General features: G+C 44.7%; 1 protein-coding gene across 2 annotated transcripts in view; it reads right to left on the bottom strand.

Annotated features, from left to right (window-relative positions):
* The window catches only part of DPP9 (dipeptidyl peptidase 9), a 1,882,741-nt gene that overhangs the window by 1,335,847 nt on the left and 530,468 nt on the right, over nucleotides 1–16,426 (bottom strand). For both annotated transcript variants that reach the window (XM_044053788.1, XM_044053789.1), the window contains exon 11: nucleotides 15,832–16,009. In XM_044053788.1, coding sequence (XP_043909723.1) covers nucleotides 15,832–16,009 — 178 coding nt within the window. The remainder of the gene's footprint in view (nucleotides 1–15,831; nucleotides 16,010–16,426) is intronic.

The following is a 16,426-nucleotide window of genomic DNA, read 5'->3' as shown; positions in this document are numbered from 1 at the left end:
AAGATTAGTCTGTTTAGACAGTTTACCCAGCACCCTGGGTGAAAGGAAACTGCTCAACCTAATGGGTTTGGGTCTTGCTCAGATAAAATACAAGTTGTCTGTGCACATCGAAAGTGTGCAGCACCCTCTCACTGGAGGTTTGAGAAGGAAAAAAGGTGGGTAGATGAATAGATTGATCCAGACAAATCATTAACCACTTTAGGGATGAAGGAAGGGTTGGTACACAGGGACACCCTGTCCTTGTGGACAACCAGAAAAGGTTGAGAAGCCATTAAAGCTTGGAGTTCTGAAACTCGCCTAGCAGGAGTAATGGCTACTAGTAAAATGGATTTTCCAAGTGCAGAATTTTAAAGAACAGGAAGCAGCAGGCTTGAAAGGAGTCTGGGTCAGTTTTTCCAAAACAAAATTTAGGTTTCCTGGGGGGGCCTTATGTGAAGGACGACTTTTAAACAAAGTTTGACCTTTAACCTAGAAGCTAACGGGGGGGGGGGGGACAAAGGTGGACATGCAAAAATGGCTGACAAATGGGCTTTAAAGAATAAGCCAGTCCAGCCTTGAGCAGGTCGCACAAGAAAGGACTAGAGATACCACTGAAAATGGATCTAGTCTCTTAAGACAACAGATGGATTACCTCTTCAATTTGGAGTATCATCTCCTTGTATTAGGTTTCCTGGCTTCCTGCAGGACAAAAAGCATGTCCTCAGAAAAAGGTGTCTTATAAGAATGAGAAGCACATTACCCACAGGGTAAGGTTCAGTGTTGACAAATGTGGGTAAATGAGAAATCCCTCGTCTTAAGATTGTAGATCCACTCTGAAGTAACTTTTGATGATTGCCCTTGGCTAACTGCAGAAGAGGGAACCAATGCTGTCTTGGCCAAAAGGGAGTCACCAACAAGATTTCTGTTTTGTCCTGTATTTTCAGGAGGACTTAGAATTGGGGGGGGGGATGCATAGAGGAACATCCCCTTCCAGGAGAATAACAGGGCACCCATCTTCCAAACCAAGGGATGTGGGACTCTGGCACAGAACTTTAGAAGTTGTCTACTCAAAGGGGAGGCAGAGAGATCTATTTGAGGAGTACCCCACTGACTGAGAATGTCCAGAAACTCATCCCTGTGGATCATTCATTCATGGGCTTGTATCATGGATCTGCTCAGAATGTCTGCCTGAATATTTAGAGCTGATGGGATTGTCAACCACAGACAGAATCATCTTTGCCTGAACAGCAATCTCCCAGGCTTGGATTGATAATCTGCAAAGTACGTATGACTGATTCTCCCCTGCTTGTTCACATACCAGAAACTGTAATGTTTGTGAACTTCAAAGGACCTGGCAGGAGAGATGACCTGAAGACTTGAAGGGCCAGGATCAGAGTCCTCATCTCTTAGATGTTGATGTGTTGCTTCCTTATGGAGGGTGACCACAGGCCTTGGACATGTAGGTTTCCTAGGGTTACCCCCACCTCAGACATAAAGGGGGTAGTGGCTGCAGGGGAAGTCCTGGGTTTTAAGTTACCTGGTGAATCCACCAATGCATTTTCCTTCTTTAAGCAATGTAGACGTGGGAGGACCAATTCTAGAGGATCAGCGTGCTGGGGACCAGAGTGTTTTAAAGTAGCAATAGAATGTTCGCATGTAGAGTCTGGCTAGGGTAGCACTGGTATTACAGAAGACATGAAGCCTAATATCCTGAAGAATTCCCTGGCAGACAGAGAAGGTAGAGGAAGCAACTGAAGGAAGTAATTCTGCAGATACCAACTTTTGAGAAGGCAGGAAGGCCATCATGAGATAGTACAGTTGTGTACATTTACCATAAATGTAGATGTTAGAGTGTTATTCACTGTTGCAGTCATCACCTGTGAGTTATCCCTGCTGTGGTAGCCTTCAGCCGGCCTTAATACCAGAGTCAATCTTTTTTCTGCGTCAGCTGCTGTCGCCTGCTGACTGATGTCAGGTCATCAGTGCTATAAAGGAAGGCAGCTGATGCCATTACATCAGTTTTTCTTGCCTTCGATCCTGGTGGCTAAAAGCCACAGTTAGAAGCTTATGTCTCCCTAAAGAAAGGAAATATAAAAGGGAAGGAGGGAGGGAAATCAGGACTGCAACAGTGAATACACTCGAACATCTATATTTATTTAAGTGTACACAACTGTACTATGTTCTTCGTGTTTCACCGTTGCAGTCATCACCTGTGGGAGAATTCCCAAACCTGAGGAAAGAGATGGTAGGATTAGTAAGAGACCTAGGAATGGGTCAGCATGCCCTGCAGAATTGCAGAGGGAAATTCTGCCATAGCCTTAGAAAATAGAGGTAGGTGGTAATGTTATGGATAGAAGTCCAGGTGCCAACTTCCAGGATGTCCCTGGGGGAACCCCTCTGAGGAATACTGTGGAAGTGAAGGCTCCCCTAGTGGAATGAGTTCGAATAGACATTTGGGGGGATTCCCATGTAATCGGCAGCAAAAATGGATACAGTGTGATATCCATTTGGAAATGGTTCGTTTGAAAATGGGCTACCCCTCTGCCCGTGGGGCAAAGCTGACAAGTAGTTGGTCTGTTTTCCTGAAGGGTTTAGTACAGTCCAGACAGTATCTGAGCTGCCTGTGCATGTCTAGTGACTGCAGAATTCTTTCCCCCTTGTTTTGAGGGCTAGGAAAGAAGGTGGGTAGATGTACGGCCTGGTTGAGAGTTGCATTAGATACCACCTTGGGCATAAAGGAGGGATTAGTCCTCAGGGAGACCCTGTCTGCATGGATGATGATGAAGGGCTCAATGGCCATCAGTGCCTGAAGTTCTGAAACCCTTCTGGCTGAAGTGATCGCTAGAAGAAAAGCAGTCTTCCAGGAGAGGTATCTTAGTTCTGCTGAAGCAGCAGGTTCAAAGGGTGGTAAGGTTAGTTTTTCCAAAACATAATTCAGGTCCCAGGCAGGAGTGGGTGGCCTTCTGGGAGGTCTGATATTAGAAGCCCCTCTGAGGAATTGTTTAACCAAAGGATGGGAAAACAAGGGCTGTTCTGTAGCAAAATGAGCTGAAATGGCTGAGGTGTGGATTTTAACAGAGAAGGAAAGGCCACTATTAAGAAGCTCCTCTAGGTAGCTCAGGATAAGAGGGATGGAAGGTTGTGAGGTATTGCCCCCTATAGACTAGCTCCAAGACCAGAATCTTTTTTATTTTCCTGCATAAGATTTTCTGGTGCTGGGCCTTCTGGCCGCTGTGATAATGTCAAGGACCTGTTTGCTTAACAGAGGCCCCTTGTTTGCCTTTAGAGTATTATCCATGCTGACAGTTTGAGTCTCTGCAAGTCTGGGTGCAGCACAACCCCCCCACCCCCACCCCCCAAGTCAAGAGGTCTGAGATCAGGGGAAGCAGTCTGCGAGGCTGTAAGTTCAGGCTGCGCAGTAAGGGGTACCAATGTTATCTGGGCCAATTTGGAGCAACGAGGATGCCCTTAGGTCTCTCCTCCCTTATTTTGGGAATGAGAGGCAGAGAAGTGAATGCGTACACAGAGGTTGTTCCAAGGGAAGGTCAAGGCAGCCACTTTCCATGCTAGGTGGTAACACTCCCTGGTACAGAATTTTTTCAGCTGATGGTTGAGATGGGAAGCAGAGATCCACCTCCAGAGTCCCCCACACCTGAGTGATTTGTAAAATGACTATTCTGAGGAGCTGCCATTTGTGGGGGTCCAGTAAGTTTCTGCTTCTGTGGTCTGCCAGGGTGTTGCTGATCGCTGGTAGGTATTGGGCTATTTGGTGTAATCCCATAGAAGAGGCCGTCAGCCAGAGGTTCATAGATAGCCTGCACAGAGGGTAAGACCAGGTCCCCTCCCTGTTTGGTTATGTACCACATTTACTGTGGTGTTGTCTGTTTTGTTAAGGAGAACCCCTGGCTTGAGATGTGGTTTGAAGGATGTCAGAGCCTTTTGTACTGCCATCACTTCCTTCTGGTTGATGTGTAAGGAAGGTACTGGGCATCCCAAAGACCTTGGGTGCACCTGCCTTATAGGTGGGTGCTCCAAGCAATGTCTGAGGTATTGGTGACAAATCTGCCCGGTTGGGCGGAGGATTAAGGAAAGACCCTTGTTCTGGGCACAGGCCCCTGCCCACCAGAGAAACTCTGCTCTTATACAGGGGAGAGGGAGAGAAGTCTCCAGAGGTTGAGTGCCCTGACACCAAAAGTTCTTTAGGTACCACTGAAGTTTTTCATGTGAAGCCTGGCCAGAGGAATTAGGACGCAAGATGCCATGCATCACAAGGCTTGCAGGAAATTCGTCACAGTGAGGTGACTTCTTGAAGCCAGCTGGGTAAAATAGGCAAGAAGCTCGGCTTTTCTGGAGATAGGAAGGCCATTTAGGATGCTGTGTCTAGCAGTGCTCCCAAGAAAATGATCTTCCTGGAGGGTGTTTACTTTGATTTCTTCTCATTGATGGTGTACCCTAATGAGGTTAGGAGGGTTCTGACAGAGCAGGTCCTAGAGGAGCTTTTCTTTGCAATCACCTGAATGAGGCAGTCATCCAGCTAATGATAAATCTGTACATTTTTCTGTCTGCAAAAGGCTATGGCCGGGGCTAAGCATTTGGTGAATACCCTGGGAGCAGTAGATAAGCCAAAGGGTAGTGCAGAGAACTGAAAGTGTTGTGAGCTTGCTCTGAAGCGAAGGAATTTCATGCAGGATTCCCTTATGGGGATGTGGAGGTAGGCATCTTTTAGATCTAGGGTAACTAACCACACATTTTTTTGTCAGCACAGGCAGCCACTGCTAAAGTTAGCATTTTGAATTTGGGTACCACCAGGGAGGTGTTCAGAATGGATAGATCCAAGATGGGGCACCTAGTGTCCTCTTTTTCTGGGAACAAGGAATAGTCTGGAATAAAAGCCTTTGCCTGTTTGATCTGAGGGGACAGGTTCTACTGCCCTTGGGATACAAGAGTTTGGACTTGTTTCATTGCCTCTGCTCATTAATTTGGAGGCAAGTCTGGGTACCCTCTTGGAAATGGGAGTTCGTTGAAGGAGAAATTGCATCCCTGAAAAATTATCTTTAAGACCCATTGGTCCTTTGTTACAGAAAGTCAATTTTCTTTGCTGAGAGAGCCTTCCTCCTAGTTTTTGATGAGGGAAATGAGGGCAGAGGGGGAGTCACTGAGTTTTTGACAGAGGGATGGCTTAGAACTCCATGCCTTTGAAGCGGAAGTGGTCCACCATTTGGCTCTCTGCTGTCCTTGGGATAGGAGTCTGGGTGGTCTGTCCCTGCAGGGCTTACCATGCCCCTGTCTGTTAGGTGCAGAAAGGACCAGTGCTTTGAGGGAAAATTCCTGCTGAACCTAGGAGGTTGTATCAGAGAGAAATCTTTTACTGTTTCCATAGATTTTGCTTGGTCTTCCATCTTTTTAAGCACCTCTTCTGCTTTTACTCCAAATAAGCGGTCCTTATCCAAGAGTGCATCAAGTAATTTAGATTCGACATGATCAGGGAGAGGCGATTCCTTCAACCATGCACGTCTCCTAATGACAGGTCCTGACACTGCTGTCCTGCTTGAGGATTCTAGGACGTCATATCCACAGTGTTACTAATGTCTGGCCACTTGACAAGTAGAGTGCAGCAAATCTGCTAACTCTTTCGAATTGGCACAGTCAGAAAACGTTGAAATCTTTTGTTTTAATAGTCCAAAGTGTGTTGTTGCTATTTTAACATGTGGAACTGACAGTTGAGTGCACCGATAGCTAAGGTTGCAATGGTATATACTTTTTTACCCCATCTGTCCAAAGCTCAGGAGTCCTTGTCAGAAGAAATAGGATTCTTTGCAGAACTAGCCTTAGCACATTTTGGTCCCTGTGTAATGACCTCCTGGTCCGCAGCAGGATTTCTGTACAGGTATTTGTGAGAATCCGGTACTCTGTAATACCGGTCAGGTTTTCTGGGAGCAGGTGGGAGGGCATCAGAAGCTAAGCTGGATTCATGGAGGACATCATCCACTACCTTGGAGGAATGGCCAAGGGTCTGTGCTGGGGCAGGTCTAGAAACTCTGTCTTTTCTTAGACTGAAGGAAGTCCTGTGATTCACACTGGAAACGTTCCCTGAGGGTGTGAAGGGTTTCCCCAAAGGAAAGATCTTCTGGTGGGGAGGCATATGGAATGGATTCCTCTGCATCTGAATCCTCATAACCGGTCACAGGTTGTTGTTCCTGTTCAAAATCTGAGTAAGACTCCTCAGAATCCTGTTCTGTCAGAATTTCAGCAGAAAGGTGTCTTTCAATTTTATAAGTTGTGGCCTGACCACTCCTGAAAAGGGTGATAAGATCCTCCGCCATTTAAAGCATTTGAGCTTGGGGTGGTGGAGCAGGAGTAAAATGGTGGCTAGAGGTAGTTTTCCTAGAACTGGCCTTGCTTCTAGGCCTAAGAGTACCCATCGGTCTGAGAGAAACGGTAGTTGGATGAGGAGACGTCTTTTTTTGTCTAGATTCGGTAGTGTGAAAAACCTCCTCGGAAGCCGGTGCCTGTTGTGGCTCCGGACCCAACCAAGGCACAGACAACCAAAGGCTCGGAAGGCAGAGATTTCTGCAGCATACCGGACTACAAAAGGGTCTCAGTTGAGGCCTGTGAAACTATCAAATCGGGCATCAGGGCCTGCGAAGGCACCTCACTGAATTCAGTAGAACTGATGACCTGCTTAGCGGTAGAGTTGTCGGAAGGCTTAGCCTTGTGTGGTCTATCTTTATCCTTACTTTTTTTTTGGAATGTCTATGGATTGTTGGCTGACTGATGCCATTTTTAAAAGCGAAGATGGAAGACAAAAATACCTGGCTACAATAAGAGCTCTATGAGGAATTGGTCTCACTTTAGAGAGGGCACAGAACCGGCAAGAGGGGATGTTGTGGTCTGGGCCTAAAAAAAGTGACGCAGAATGAATGGAAATCTCAGGAAGGGATTTGCTTTCCAGAGGTGAGACAATTAACTTTTTCGGACATAGGTTAGTGCAAGAAAAAAGGATCACCTACGGGGTATTTAGCATCAGACATTTTCAGCTGTAATTCAAACTCTGGTAGCAACCGACAGGCATACTTTGAACTGCTTCTGCTATGGTTTCCACAGAAAGAAAGACTGGTGTAATGGCGTCGGCTGTCTTCATTTATAGCACTGACAACCAAATGTCAGTCAGCAAGCAACAGCAGCAGACGTAGAAAAACATTGATACTGGTATTCGGGCTGGCCGAGGGCTACCACAGCAGGGAAAACCCACAGATGATGACTGCAACAGTGAAACACGAAGAACATCTGTTCTTATCCTGCAACCCAGGAACACCAGGCCCCAAGAGGGAGTTAAGGAAGATTTGCTGTAGTTGATGGTGAAACCCAGGCTGAGGAGCAAGGAGATGGTGGTTTGGAGGTGCTGTTGCAGGGTGAGTGGGTGCTGTGCATGAATGAGCAGGTCATCCAGATCAGGGTAAATGAGAATACCCTAGAGTCTGCAAAAGGTAATGACAGGAGCCAAACACAGTGAATAGCCTTGGTGCCACAGAGTCCAAAGGGCAAAACCACAAAACTGAAAATTAGAGGAAGCAGAGAAACAAGAATTTCCTGAATACATGGTGGATGGGAATGTGGAGGTATGCATCTTTTATAGGTAGATAACTAGGCTATTGGCCCTAGGGCCTATATAAACTTATCCAAAAAGGTACCCTGGCTTTCGCCACCCAAAAAAATTATTTTCCTGTGCCCCTGTCGAGCAGAGCCACAGAGGTAATCCCTGGGGTGAATTTCTTATTTTCCATCCAAGCATCAATATTTTTCTTGAATAGCACTAATGAGGAGCTTTGTTTGATATAGATAGGTAGTTTGTTCCAGAGTATAGGAAGTCTCTGGGACAGGAATCTATCCCTCCAGCATGTTCTGTTTATTGTGGTGACAAGGTTTAGGCCCCTAGAGCATGTAGCTCGGAGGGAATGGGATTTCCTTAAGTGCAGCATGTGCAACAGCTCTGGGTTTGACATAGCTTTAAATGTTACGCAAAGATCACCTCTGAGTAGAAGATATTCGACGGAGCAAAGCTTGAGTTTTTTGAGACGGTCTGCATAGGGCATCTGTTTGAGGCTGGTAACCCTCTGAGGTATTTCTGCGGCCTTTCCAGTTGTTGTAGATGTCTTGAGGTACATTACCAAAAGGGGGTGTTGTACTCTAATGGGTGTAATGAGTGACGAGTACAGGGGAACAATGACCTCTCTTTTTTTTTTGGATGAAAAACCTTTTGTGATGAGGTGTGCCACGTAGAAAGATTTTCTGACTACTGTGGTGATGAGATTATCAATGGAAAGACTACTACCCACCTGGGTCCCAAGGTCTCATTACACTTTGTGTTAAGTAGACTACCATCTATGTGGTAGCTCATGGATACAGAGTTATTACCAAAGGGGATGACAATGCACTTTGTGGCATTAAGCTTGAGGCCATGACTTTGACACCAGGCATCTGAGTGAGGCCCTTTGGTAGACCGAAGTCATTGGGAGTTTCGATTATGACTCCTAGTTTGCAGCCATCGGCAAACTTTGTTAGCCAAAGACCTTCTGTGTTAGCCTATACTTCACAAAAGTAGATACAAAACAGGAGAGGACCCAGGACTGAACCTTGTGGTACTCCACTTGTCACTGGTCTGAAGTCGGATTTGGAGTCTGCTACTTTCACAGTGTGGGTTCGGTCAGTGAGCCAGTTGGCAACCCATCTTGTGACATAGGGATATATACCTAGTTTAGTGAGTTTATCTATAATTCCAGAGTGGGGGGATGGTGTCAAAAGCCTTGGCGAGATCTAGATAGGCTGTGTGAACCACCTTAACCTCTTCTACAGCTTTGGTAACTGGTTCAAAGAAGTCTATCAAGTTTATGAAACATGATCTGCCTTTTACAAACCCAAACTGGGTGGGGTCCAGAGTTTGGAGATTACCAATGTCTGTATAAGATCCATGATGATATGTTCCATGGCCTTGCAGAGCAGGCTCATCAGGCTAATGGGGTGGTAGTACCCGGGGTCCATGGCGGCTCCCCCTTTGTGGAATGGGATAACCATTGCTGTGCGCCATTCAGTGGGCACAAAGCCTGAGGTAAGGCTATGATTGATCATGGTGCTTAGGTGGGGTGCCAGTTTATTCTGCAGTTCATGTAGAACGCAGCCTGGGATGTAGTCAGGTCTCATGGATGCTGTGTTCTTGGCTTTGGAGAGTGTGGTTTTTACCCGTGCAGCCATGACTACAGGAAAGTACAGTTATGTACACTTAACATAAATGTAGATGATAGAGTGCATTCACTGTTGCAGTCATTACATTTGGGTAATCTGCTGGCAGGTTGCCCTCAGTCGGCCTGAATAACAAAGTCTTGGGTCTTGCGTTGGTTGCGGTCTCCTCTTACATGACGTCAGGTCATCAGGGGTATAAAATATGCAGCCGATGCCATTTTATTCAGTTTTTCTTGCCCCAGATGTCAGGTGCCCCCCAAATGGGGAGCAAAAAATATATATACAAGTAAACAGTAAATATATAAATGCACTTTTAGAAACAAGCTTTACCTTCAACTAAAAGCAAATACACCACAAAGGCTTTTGAGTATAATGAAGGAAAGAAAAGGTATAGAAAGGGGGATGGCGGGTGGGTAACCTGGACTGCAACAGGGAATACACTAGAACATATACATTTATGGCAAGTGTACACAACTGTACTATGATCTTCGCGTTTCACTTTTGGTCATTACATTTGGATAGAATCCCAAAGCTATGGATGGGAGGATGGAACTAAACATTAGGAGCGGCAATATGACCCTGCAGAACTGCAGTGGCAAAGCCTGCCCTGGATTTGGAGAAGAGAGGCAAATGATCATGTTTTAAGGTATGAACAGAGCTCCAAGTAGCAGCTTCTAGAATGTCTTTGGTTGGAACCCCTCTGAAAAAAGCTGCTGAAGTAGAGGCAGCCCTGGTGGAATGTGAACTGATCCCCTTGGGCGCAGGTTTATCATGGTGCAAGTAGCAGAAACGAATGCAGTGGCTTATCCACTTAGAAATGGTCTGCTTTGATATAGCCTTCCCCTCTGACCCTGCAGCAAATGGTACCAGTAGTTGCTCAGATTTTAGAGATTTGGTACTGTTTAAGTAGAATCCTTAGCTGCCTGCGTACATCCAATGAATGCAGAATCCACTCCCCCTTCTGTGGATTTGGGTAAAATGTTGGCAGGTGAATGGTCTGGTTAACAGCCACACTGGATACCACCTTAGGAATAAAAGAAGGATTGGTCCTGAGGGACACCCTGTCCCAGTAAAATATAATAAAAGGCTCCACTGCCATGAGAGCCTGTAGTTCTGAAACCCTTCTTGCTGAAGTGACTGCCAACAGAAAAGCGGTTTTCGAAGATAGAAATTTTATATCTGCAGTAGCTGCTGGTTCAAAAGGAGACCGGGTGAGTTTTTCCAGTAAATAACTGAGGTCCCATGCTGGAGTTGGTGATCTTCTGGGAGCCCTTACATTTTTGGACCCTCTAAGATACTGTTTAATCAGAGGATGAGAGAAGAGGGGAGGACTCTGTGTTGTAATAAGCCAAGATGGCAGAGGCATGGATTTTTATTGAAGAAAAATATAGACCCTTGTCAAGCATCTCAGTCAAATATTGTAAAATCTGAGGAATATTGGGCTGTACTATGTCTGTTCCTTGTGTTTGGTTCCAAGCACAATCTCTTCCATTTATCAGCATAAGATTTTCTAGTACTAGGCCTTCTGGCTTCCAAAATGACATCCAACACAGATTTACTGAGAGGTGGTATTTGAATAATTAATTGATCAACCATGCTGCAAGACTCAGAGTTTGGAGCTGACTGTGCAGAATTTGGCTGTTCTGCTGAGACAGTAGATGAGGTATTTGAGGCAAGTACCATGGAGGAAGTTGAGACATATTTCTTAGAAGTGGGTACCAGTGCTGGTGAAGCCAGTCCGGAGCAACTAGGATCATTTTTGGTTTTTCCTGTCTGAATTTTAGTAAGACCTTGGCGAGTAGAAACAGAGGGGGAAAGGCATAGACTGATAGGTTTTTCCAGCTGAAGGATAGGGCATCCACTTTCCATGCTTTTTTGTGAGGAGTTCTTGTGCAGAATTTGTCCAACTGATAATTTTGGGGAGAGGCAAATAAATGTCTGGGATCCCCCATTTCTGTGTTAACCTGCTGAAGATTTGTGGATCCAGTTTCCATTCGTGCGGGTCCATAAGATTTCTGCTTAGGTCTGCCAGATTATTTTGCTTTCCTGGCAGGAATTGAGCTTGAAGATGTATTTGGTAAGTCAAGGCTGTGTTCCACAAGGCCATGGCTAGTCAGCAAAGAGGGTAGGAATGTGTACCCCCCTGCTTGTTTATGTACCACATGACTGTGGTGTTGTCCGTCTTTATCAGTAGTTGTCCTGGAAGTAAGTCCTTGAAGGCTGTCAGAGCATTCTGAACAGCTAGCATCTCTTTCTGGTTGATATGCAGATACATTTGGTTTGGGCTGCATTTGCCTGAATGCATCTTCCTGCCAGGTGGGCCCCCCTAAGCATAGTCTGATGCGTCTGTAGTTAGGGTTTGTGTGGCAGGGGGTAGAGTGAAGGACAGTCCCTTGTTTTGGTGACATGTCTCCACCCACCAAAGAAACTCCTGTTGTAGGTAGGGAATGAGAGGAATCACTGTTTCCAGATGGTGAGAATGTTGACTCCATAAACTTTTTAGGTACCATTGAGGTTTCCTTATATGCAGTCTCGCATATGGAATTAGTAGAATGCAGGATGCCATGAACCCCAAAGCCTGCAGAATTTGTCTTGCAGGTAACTGGGTTTTTGTTGCCATTTGTTTGAAGTATGTTGTCAGTTGCCTTTGTTTGTCCGGCGTGAGGTAGGCCATCTGGGCAGTTGCCTTCAAGCTTGCACCCAGGAATGTAATTATTTAATTATTTGATAATTAATTCATGGTGTACCCTAGGCATGCTAGAAGCCTTTTTACAAATGCCAGATGTTGAAGAGGAGTGTCCTTGTCCTCTGCTTGAATAAGACAGTCGTCCAGATAAGGATAAATTTGAGTGCTTCTTTGTCTGCAGAATGAAATTACTGGTGCCAGGCACTTTGTAAAGACCCTGGGCGCAGTAAATAAGCCAAAGGGCAGTGCAGAGAATTGGTAAGGCAAAAAAAACTGCTTTAAAGCAGAGGTATCTTCTGCACGATTCCCTTACTGGGATATGCAGGTATGCCTCTTAAGTCTAGAGTTACTAACCAAGCATTCTTGCCCAGCATAGGCAGTAGCTGTTGTAAAGTCAGCATTTTGAATTCTGGAATGTCCACGAACGTGTTCAAAATCGATAAGTCCAGAATTGGACGCCATGAATAGTCTTTTCTGGGTACCAGGAAAAGTCTTGAATAAAAACCTTGTCCTTTTTCCTTTTCTGATACCGGTTGAATAGCCCCCATATCCATGAGGGGCATGACTTGTTTCTGGGCCTCTGCCCACTGGTTTTGTGGCAGATCTGGCCTTCTGTTTGGAATTGGCAAAGTATGGAAATGAAATCTGTACCCCTGGGATGCTATGTTTAATACCCACTTGTCCTGGGTAATTAACTGCCAATTCTGAGCATGAAGTGCTAGTTTTACCCCCAAAGGGGCTGCCAAATGATAAGTGCTTTGTAATGGTAGAGGAAAGTCACTGAGACTGCTTACTGTTGGGTTATACTTTGTTTCCTCCAGATTTGGAGGTGGAGGCACCCCATTGCTTTGACCTGTAAGAACCCTGTGATTGGTATCTGGAGACTTTTGAGCACCTGGATTTGCCTTGAGTGGCTCTGTTAGATACAGGAAAGGAACAATTTTTAGTAGGCCAGTGTCTACTGAACCTGGGTGGCTGCACTTGCAAGAAATATTTTACAGTTTGCATAGATTTAGCTTTGTCTTCCATTTTCTTTAAAACCTCTTCTGCCTTATTCCCAGAGTATCATGCTGTAAAGGGGCATCCAAAAAATTTTCTTTAACATGATCAGGTAGATTTTGCTCCTTAAGCCAGGCATGCCTTCTAATCACAGATCCAGGAACGGTGGCCCACAACAGGCCTCCAAGGAATCAAAACCATATTGCAAAGTATGCTTTGCAACCTGTTCTGCTGAATGCAATAATTCCTGTAACTCTATTTTCCACAAAATCAGAAATCAACACCATTTTCTGTTTCAGTAAGCCCATAACATGCTGTTGATATTTAAGCATATGAAACTGGCAGTTTAAGGCCCTGATTGCAAAGGTTGCAGACGTATAAACCTTCTTTCCCCACATGTCCAGTGCCCTGGAATCTCTGTCAGAGGGGGTAGGATTCTTGGCTGTAGAGGTCTTTACACCCTTGGGACCCTAAGAATATTCTCAGGATCAGCAGCAGGATTTTTGAATAGAAATTTGTGGAAGTCAGGAACCCTGTAATATCTGTCTGGCTTACTAAGAGCCGGAGGCAGGGAATCAGGAGCCATGCTTGATTCCGAAAACACATCACCAATGCCCAATACAAGAGGTATTGCCAAAGGCCTATGCTGAAGAAGGAAATCCCCAAGCCTCTTTTCCGATTCAGAGAAGTCCTGACTCTCCCAGTGAAAATGTTCCCTTAAAGTATGCAAAGTCTCTACAAAAGAGTAATCCTCAGGAGGAGATGCACATGGGATGGATTCCTCTGCATCAGAATCCTCATAGCGTAAAACAGAAAATTCCTGATCAGAAGAGGTATCACAAGAAATAGAAACCTGATCTGAAGATTCATAATCAGTGCCTTGCCTAGGCCTCTTAACGGGGGAGGGGGGGGGGGGGGGAGTGGGAACCTCTGATCCCCTGATCAAGGTAATTAAATCCTCAGCCATTTTGATGATCTGTTTTTTAGGCATAGGGGCCTGAGCACGCGGCTCAAGCACGTTTTTTTTTTTAGACATAGAAGATGTTTTTGACCTTGTTTTTGAGGCTGGCATAGGTTTAATATAAAAATGTTGAGGCCTGAAAACACCCTCAGAGTCCGGTGCCTGCTAAGCGGCTCCGGACCCATCCAAGGGAGAGACATCCGCGGGTTCAATACTCGGAGAATCTTGCGGCATACCAGACTCTGAATGGGTCTCGGTAGAGGCCTGCGACTCAAACGTAGAAGGTATCAGGGGCAGTGAAAGCACATGAGTACCGGCAAACCGGCGGCTGGCTTAGGAGAAGCTTCGTCGGTTTTGGACCTTGATGGTCTGCCTTTTTCTTTGTGTTTTTTGTGAACTCCGGTAGTCGGATTGCTAACAGATGACATTTCAGGATAATTAAATCTTGTACCAAAATATTTAGAAGCAAAAATATACAGACGCTTAATAGTGCGTTGGTTGAATCTAGCACAAAACCGACAGCAAGGCACGTTATGATCTGGACCTAGGCAAGGAATACAGTACAACTGAAAATCCTTATTTGCTTCCCACAAGTAATGCAATTATTAACTTTTACTGACATTGGTAAGGAGCAAGAAAATGTTTCCCCAACGGGGTACTTAGCTTTAGTTTGAAGACTTCGGTTCTGAAATTCGGATGTGAAAATTTCAGGAGTCGGCCAACCGACACTTGCGAACTGCTTCTGCTTTGGGCACCGTGCGGCAAGAAAGACTGAATAAAATGGCATCAGCTGCATGTTTTATATCCCTGATGACCTGACGTCATGGAAGAGGAGACAGCAACCGATGCAGGATCCAAGACTTTGTTATTCAGGCTGACTGAGAGCAACCTGCCAGCAGATTACTCAATGTAATGATTGCAACAGTGAAACACGCACATCCATCAGTTTCACATTTATCGATGCCCATTAAATTCTCCAGTATCAACAAAAATTAACCCTTCAATCAGCAATACTACTGTGAACAAATTTAACACTCCTGACAAATACCACAGACGAGGAGTAGCACCTTCCCAAAAATTCTAAGTACTCAAAAGTTCCCAAACATTAACCAACACTGCCAGAAAATGCAGCACAATACATAACAGAGGGAATAGCAAAGGTGCAAAGGCTTAGTGGAATGCTGCCCTTGAGAGAGAAGACACACTAACTCTTAAAACTTTAAAGTAGAAAAGGAGAAGAAGAAATTTCCTTAACCTGAAACAGGAGCAAAACAATAGGAAACAAAGAGAATCATCCAAAAACATGGAAAAAAAACCCCATCAGCTTCAAAAAATGAGGAAAATTAATTGACTTATAACTCTCTTATGGCTAAGGGGAAGATCTAATGCTCAGGAAAGCTTCAAGTGTCATGCAGACTCACTCACATCCAACTCCTGAAGGTCTGAAGAATATGTACATGATTGTGTAAGATACAATTGCACGTGTGTGCGTGCGCATAAGCGCGAAAGAAAGACACGAGCACCCAAGCTTTGTAGTGTGGTTACAAAAAGGATTTTCATGAGACTAACTATCATGCTACTGCAAGATCTTCGGAACATCAATCACACTGCTGTTGGTGCTCTGCAATATTTTAGTATACCCTACAAGTGATGCCCTCAGTCCTTCTGTATAAATGTGGAGGCATCTTGCAATTAACTTTTACACATACTTGTGCAGTAAGCATTAAATGACAAACTAAACTAAATGCATTCCCTGAAAAGACTGCAAGACAAGATGACTGGCACAGTGGGTGTCCATCAGTGCTTTACAAAAAGCACCATTGATCTTGAAGCAGTACTTTTAGAATCTCAGCACAACTGATTTCAGTCCAGATTAAAAGTTCCCATAATCTGAACAGAACAGTTATCCATATGAAGCAGAAATTAAAAAGGAAAACAGTACGAAATGAAAAGAAGGCTTTGTACATACATTAATCCAAAGATCCGTCACTTCTTCATAAATGATGTAAGGCTGGGCAGTTTCTGGTACATCTCTAGAGAGTGTGACAAATAACGTCTCATCATGAGCAACCGTGATGAAGAGTGCAGGTGGAAGAAGAACCAGCTGTAGCCACCTCTGTAGTCGATCAAGGAGCACTGCCCAGGCACTGCATTACAAAAGGAAAAGCAGTAAGACATTAACTACTAAATGTTCTAGTAGTGCAGCAGTTTCAAGATAATTCTTAAATGTATGACTGGTGAAATGTACAGTATATGCACAACTACTTACAGCCACCATAATTCTTTGCAGTCGCGTGCACTGCTCATGTTAGTAATAAATAGTAAGCTGCTTGTTTCCTGATGTAAACTTTCTTTAACCAAAATAAATGAATGAAAAACAATGGGGACATAAGAATGCGAAACATGTCATGGTGGCAGAAATTAACTTATCTTTTACTGCCAAGTAGGAAACAATTCTATTTTACACAAGTACAGAATTTCCTGTCACTGTCAACATGACATGCTTTATGAAAAAACTGGGGATTAAAAGAACCCACCGGGGTTTAAATTTTTACCTATAAAAA

This window comes from Protopterus annectens, chromosome 13.part0 (genome assembly GCF_019279795.1).
Source record: "Protopterus annectens isolate FY-2018-M chromosome 13.part0, PAN1.0, whole genome shotgun sequence".
Taxonomy (NCBI): Eukaryota; Metazoa; Chordata; order Ceratodontiformes; family Protopteridae; genus Protopterus; species Protopterus annectens.
The sequence above is the reverse complement of the archived record's forward strand: the minus strand, read 5'-3'. Positions and strand labels throughout refer to the sequence as shown.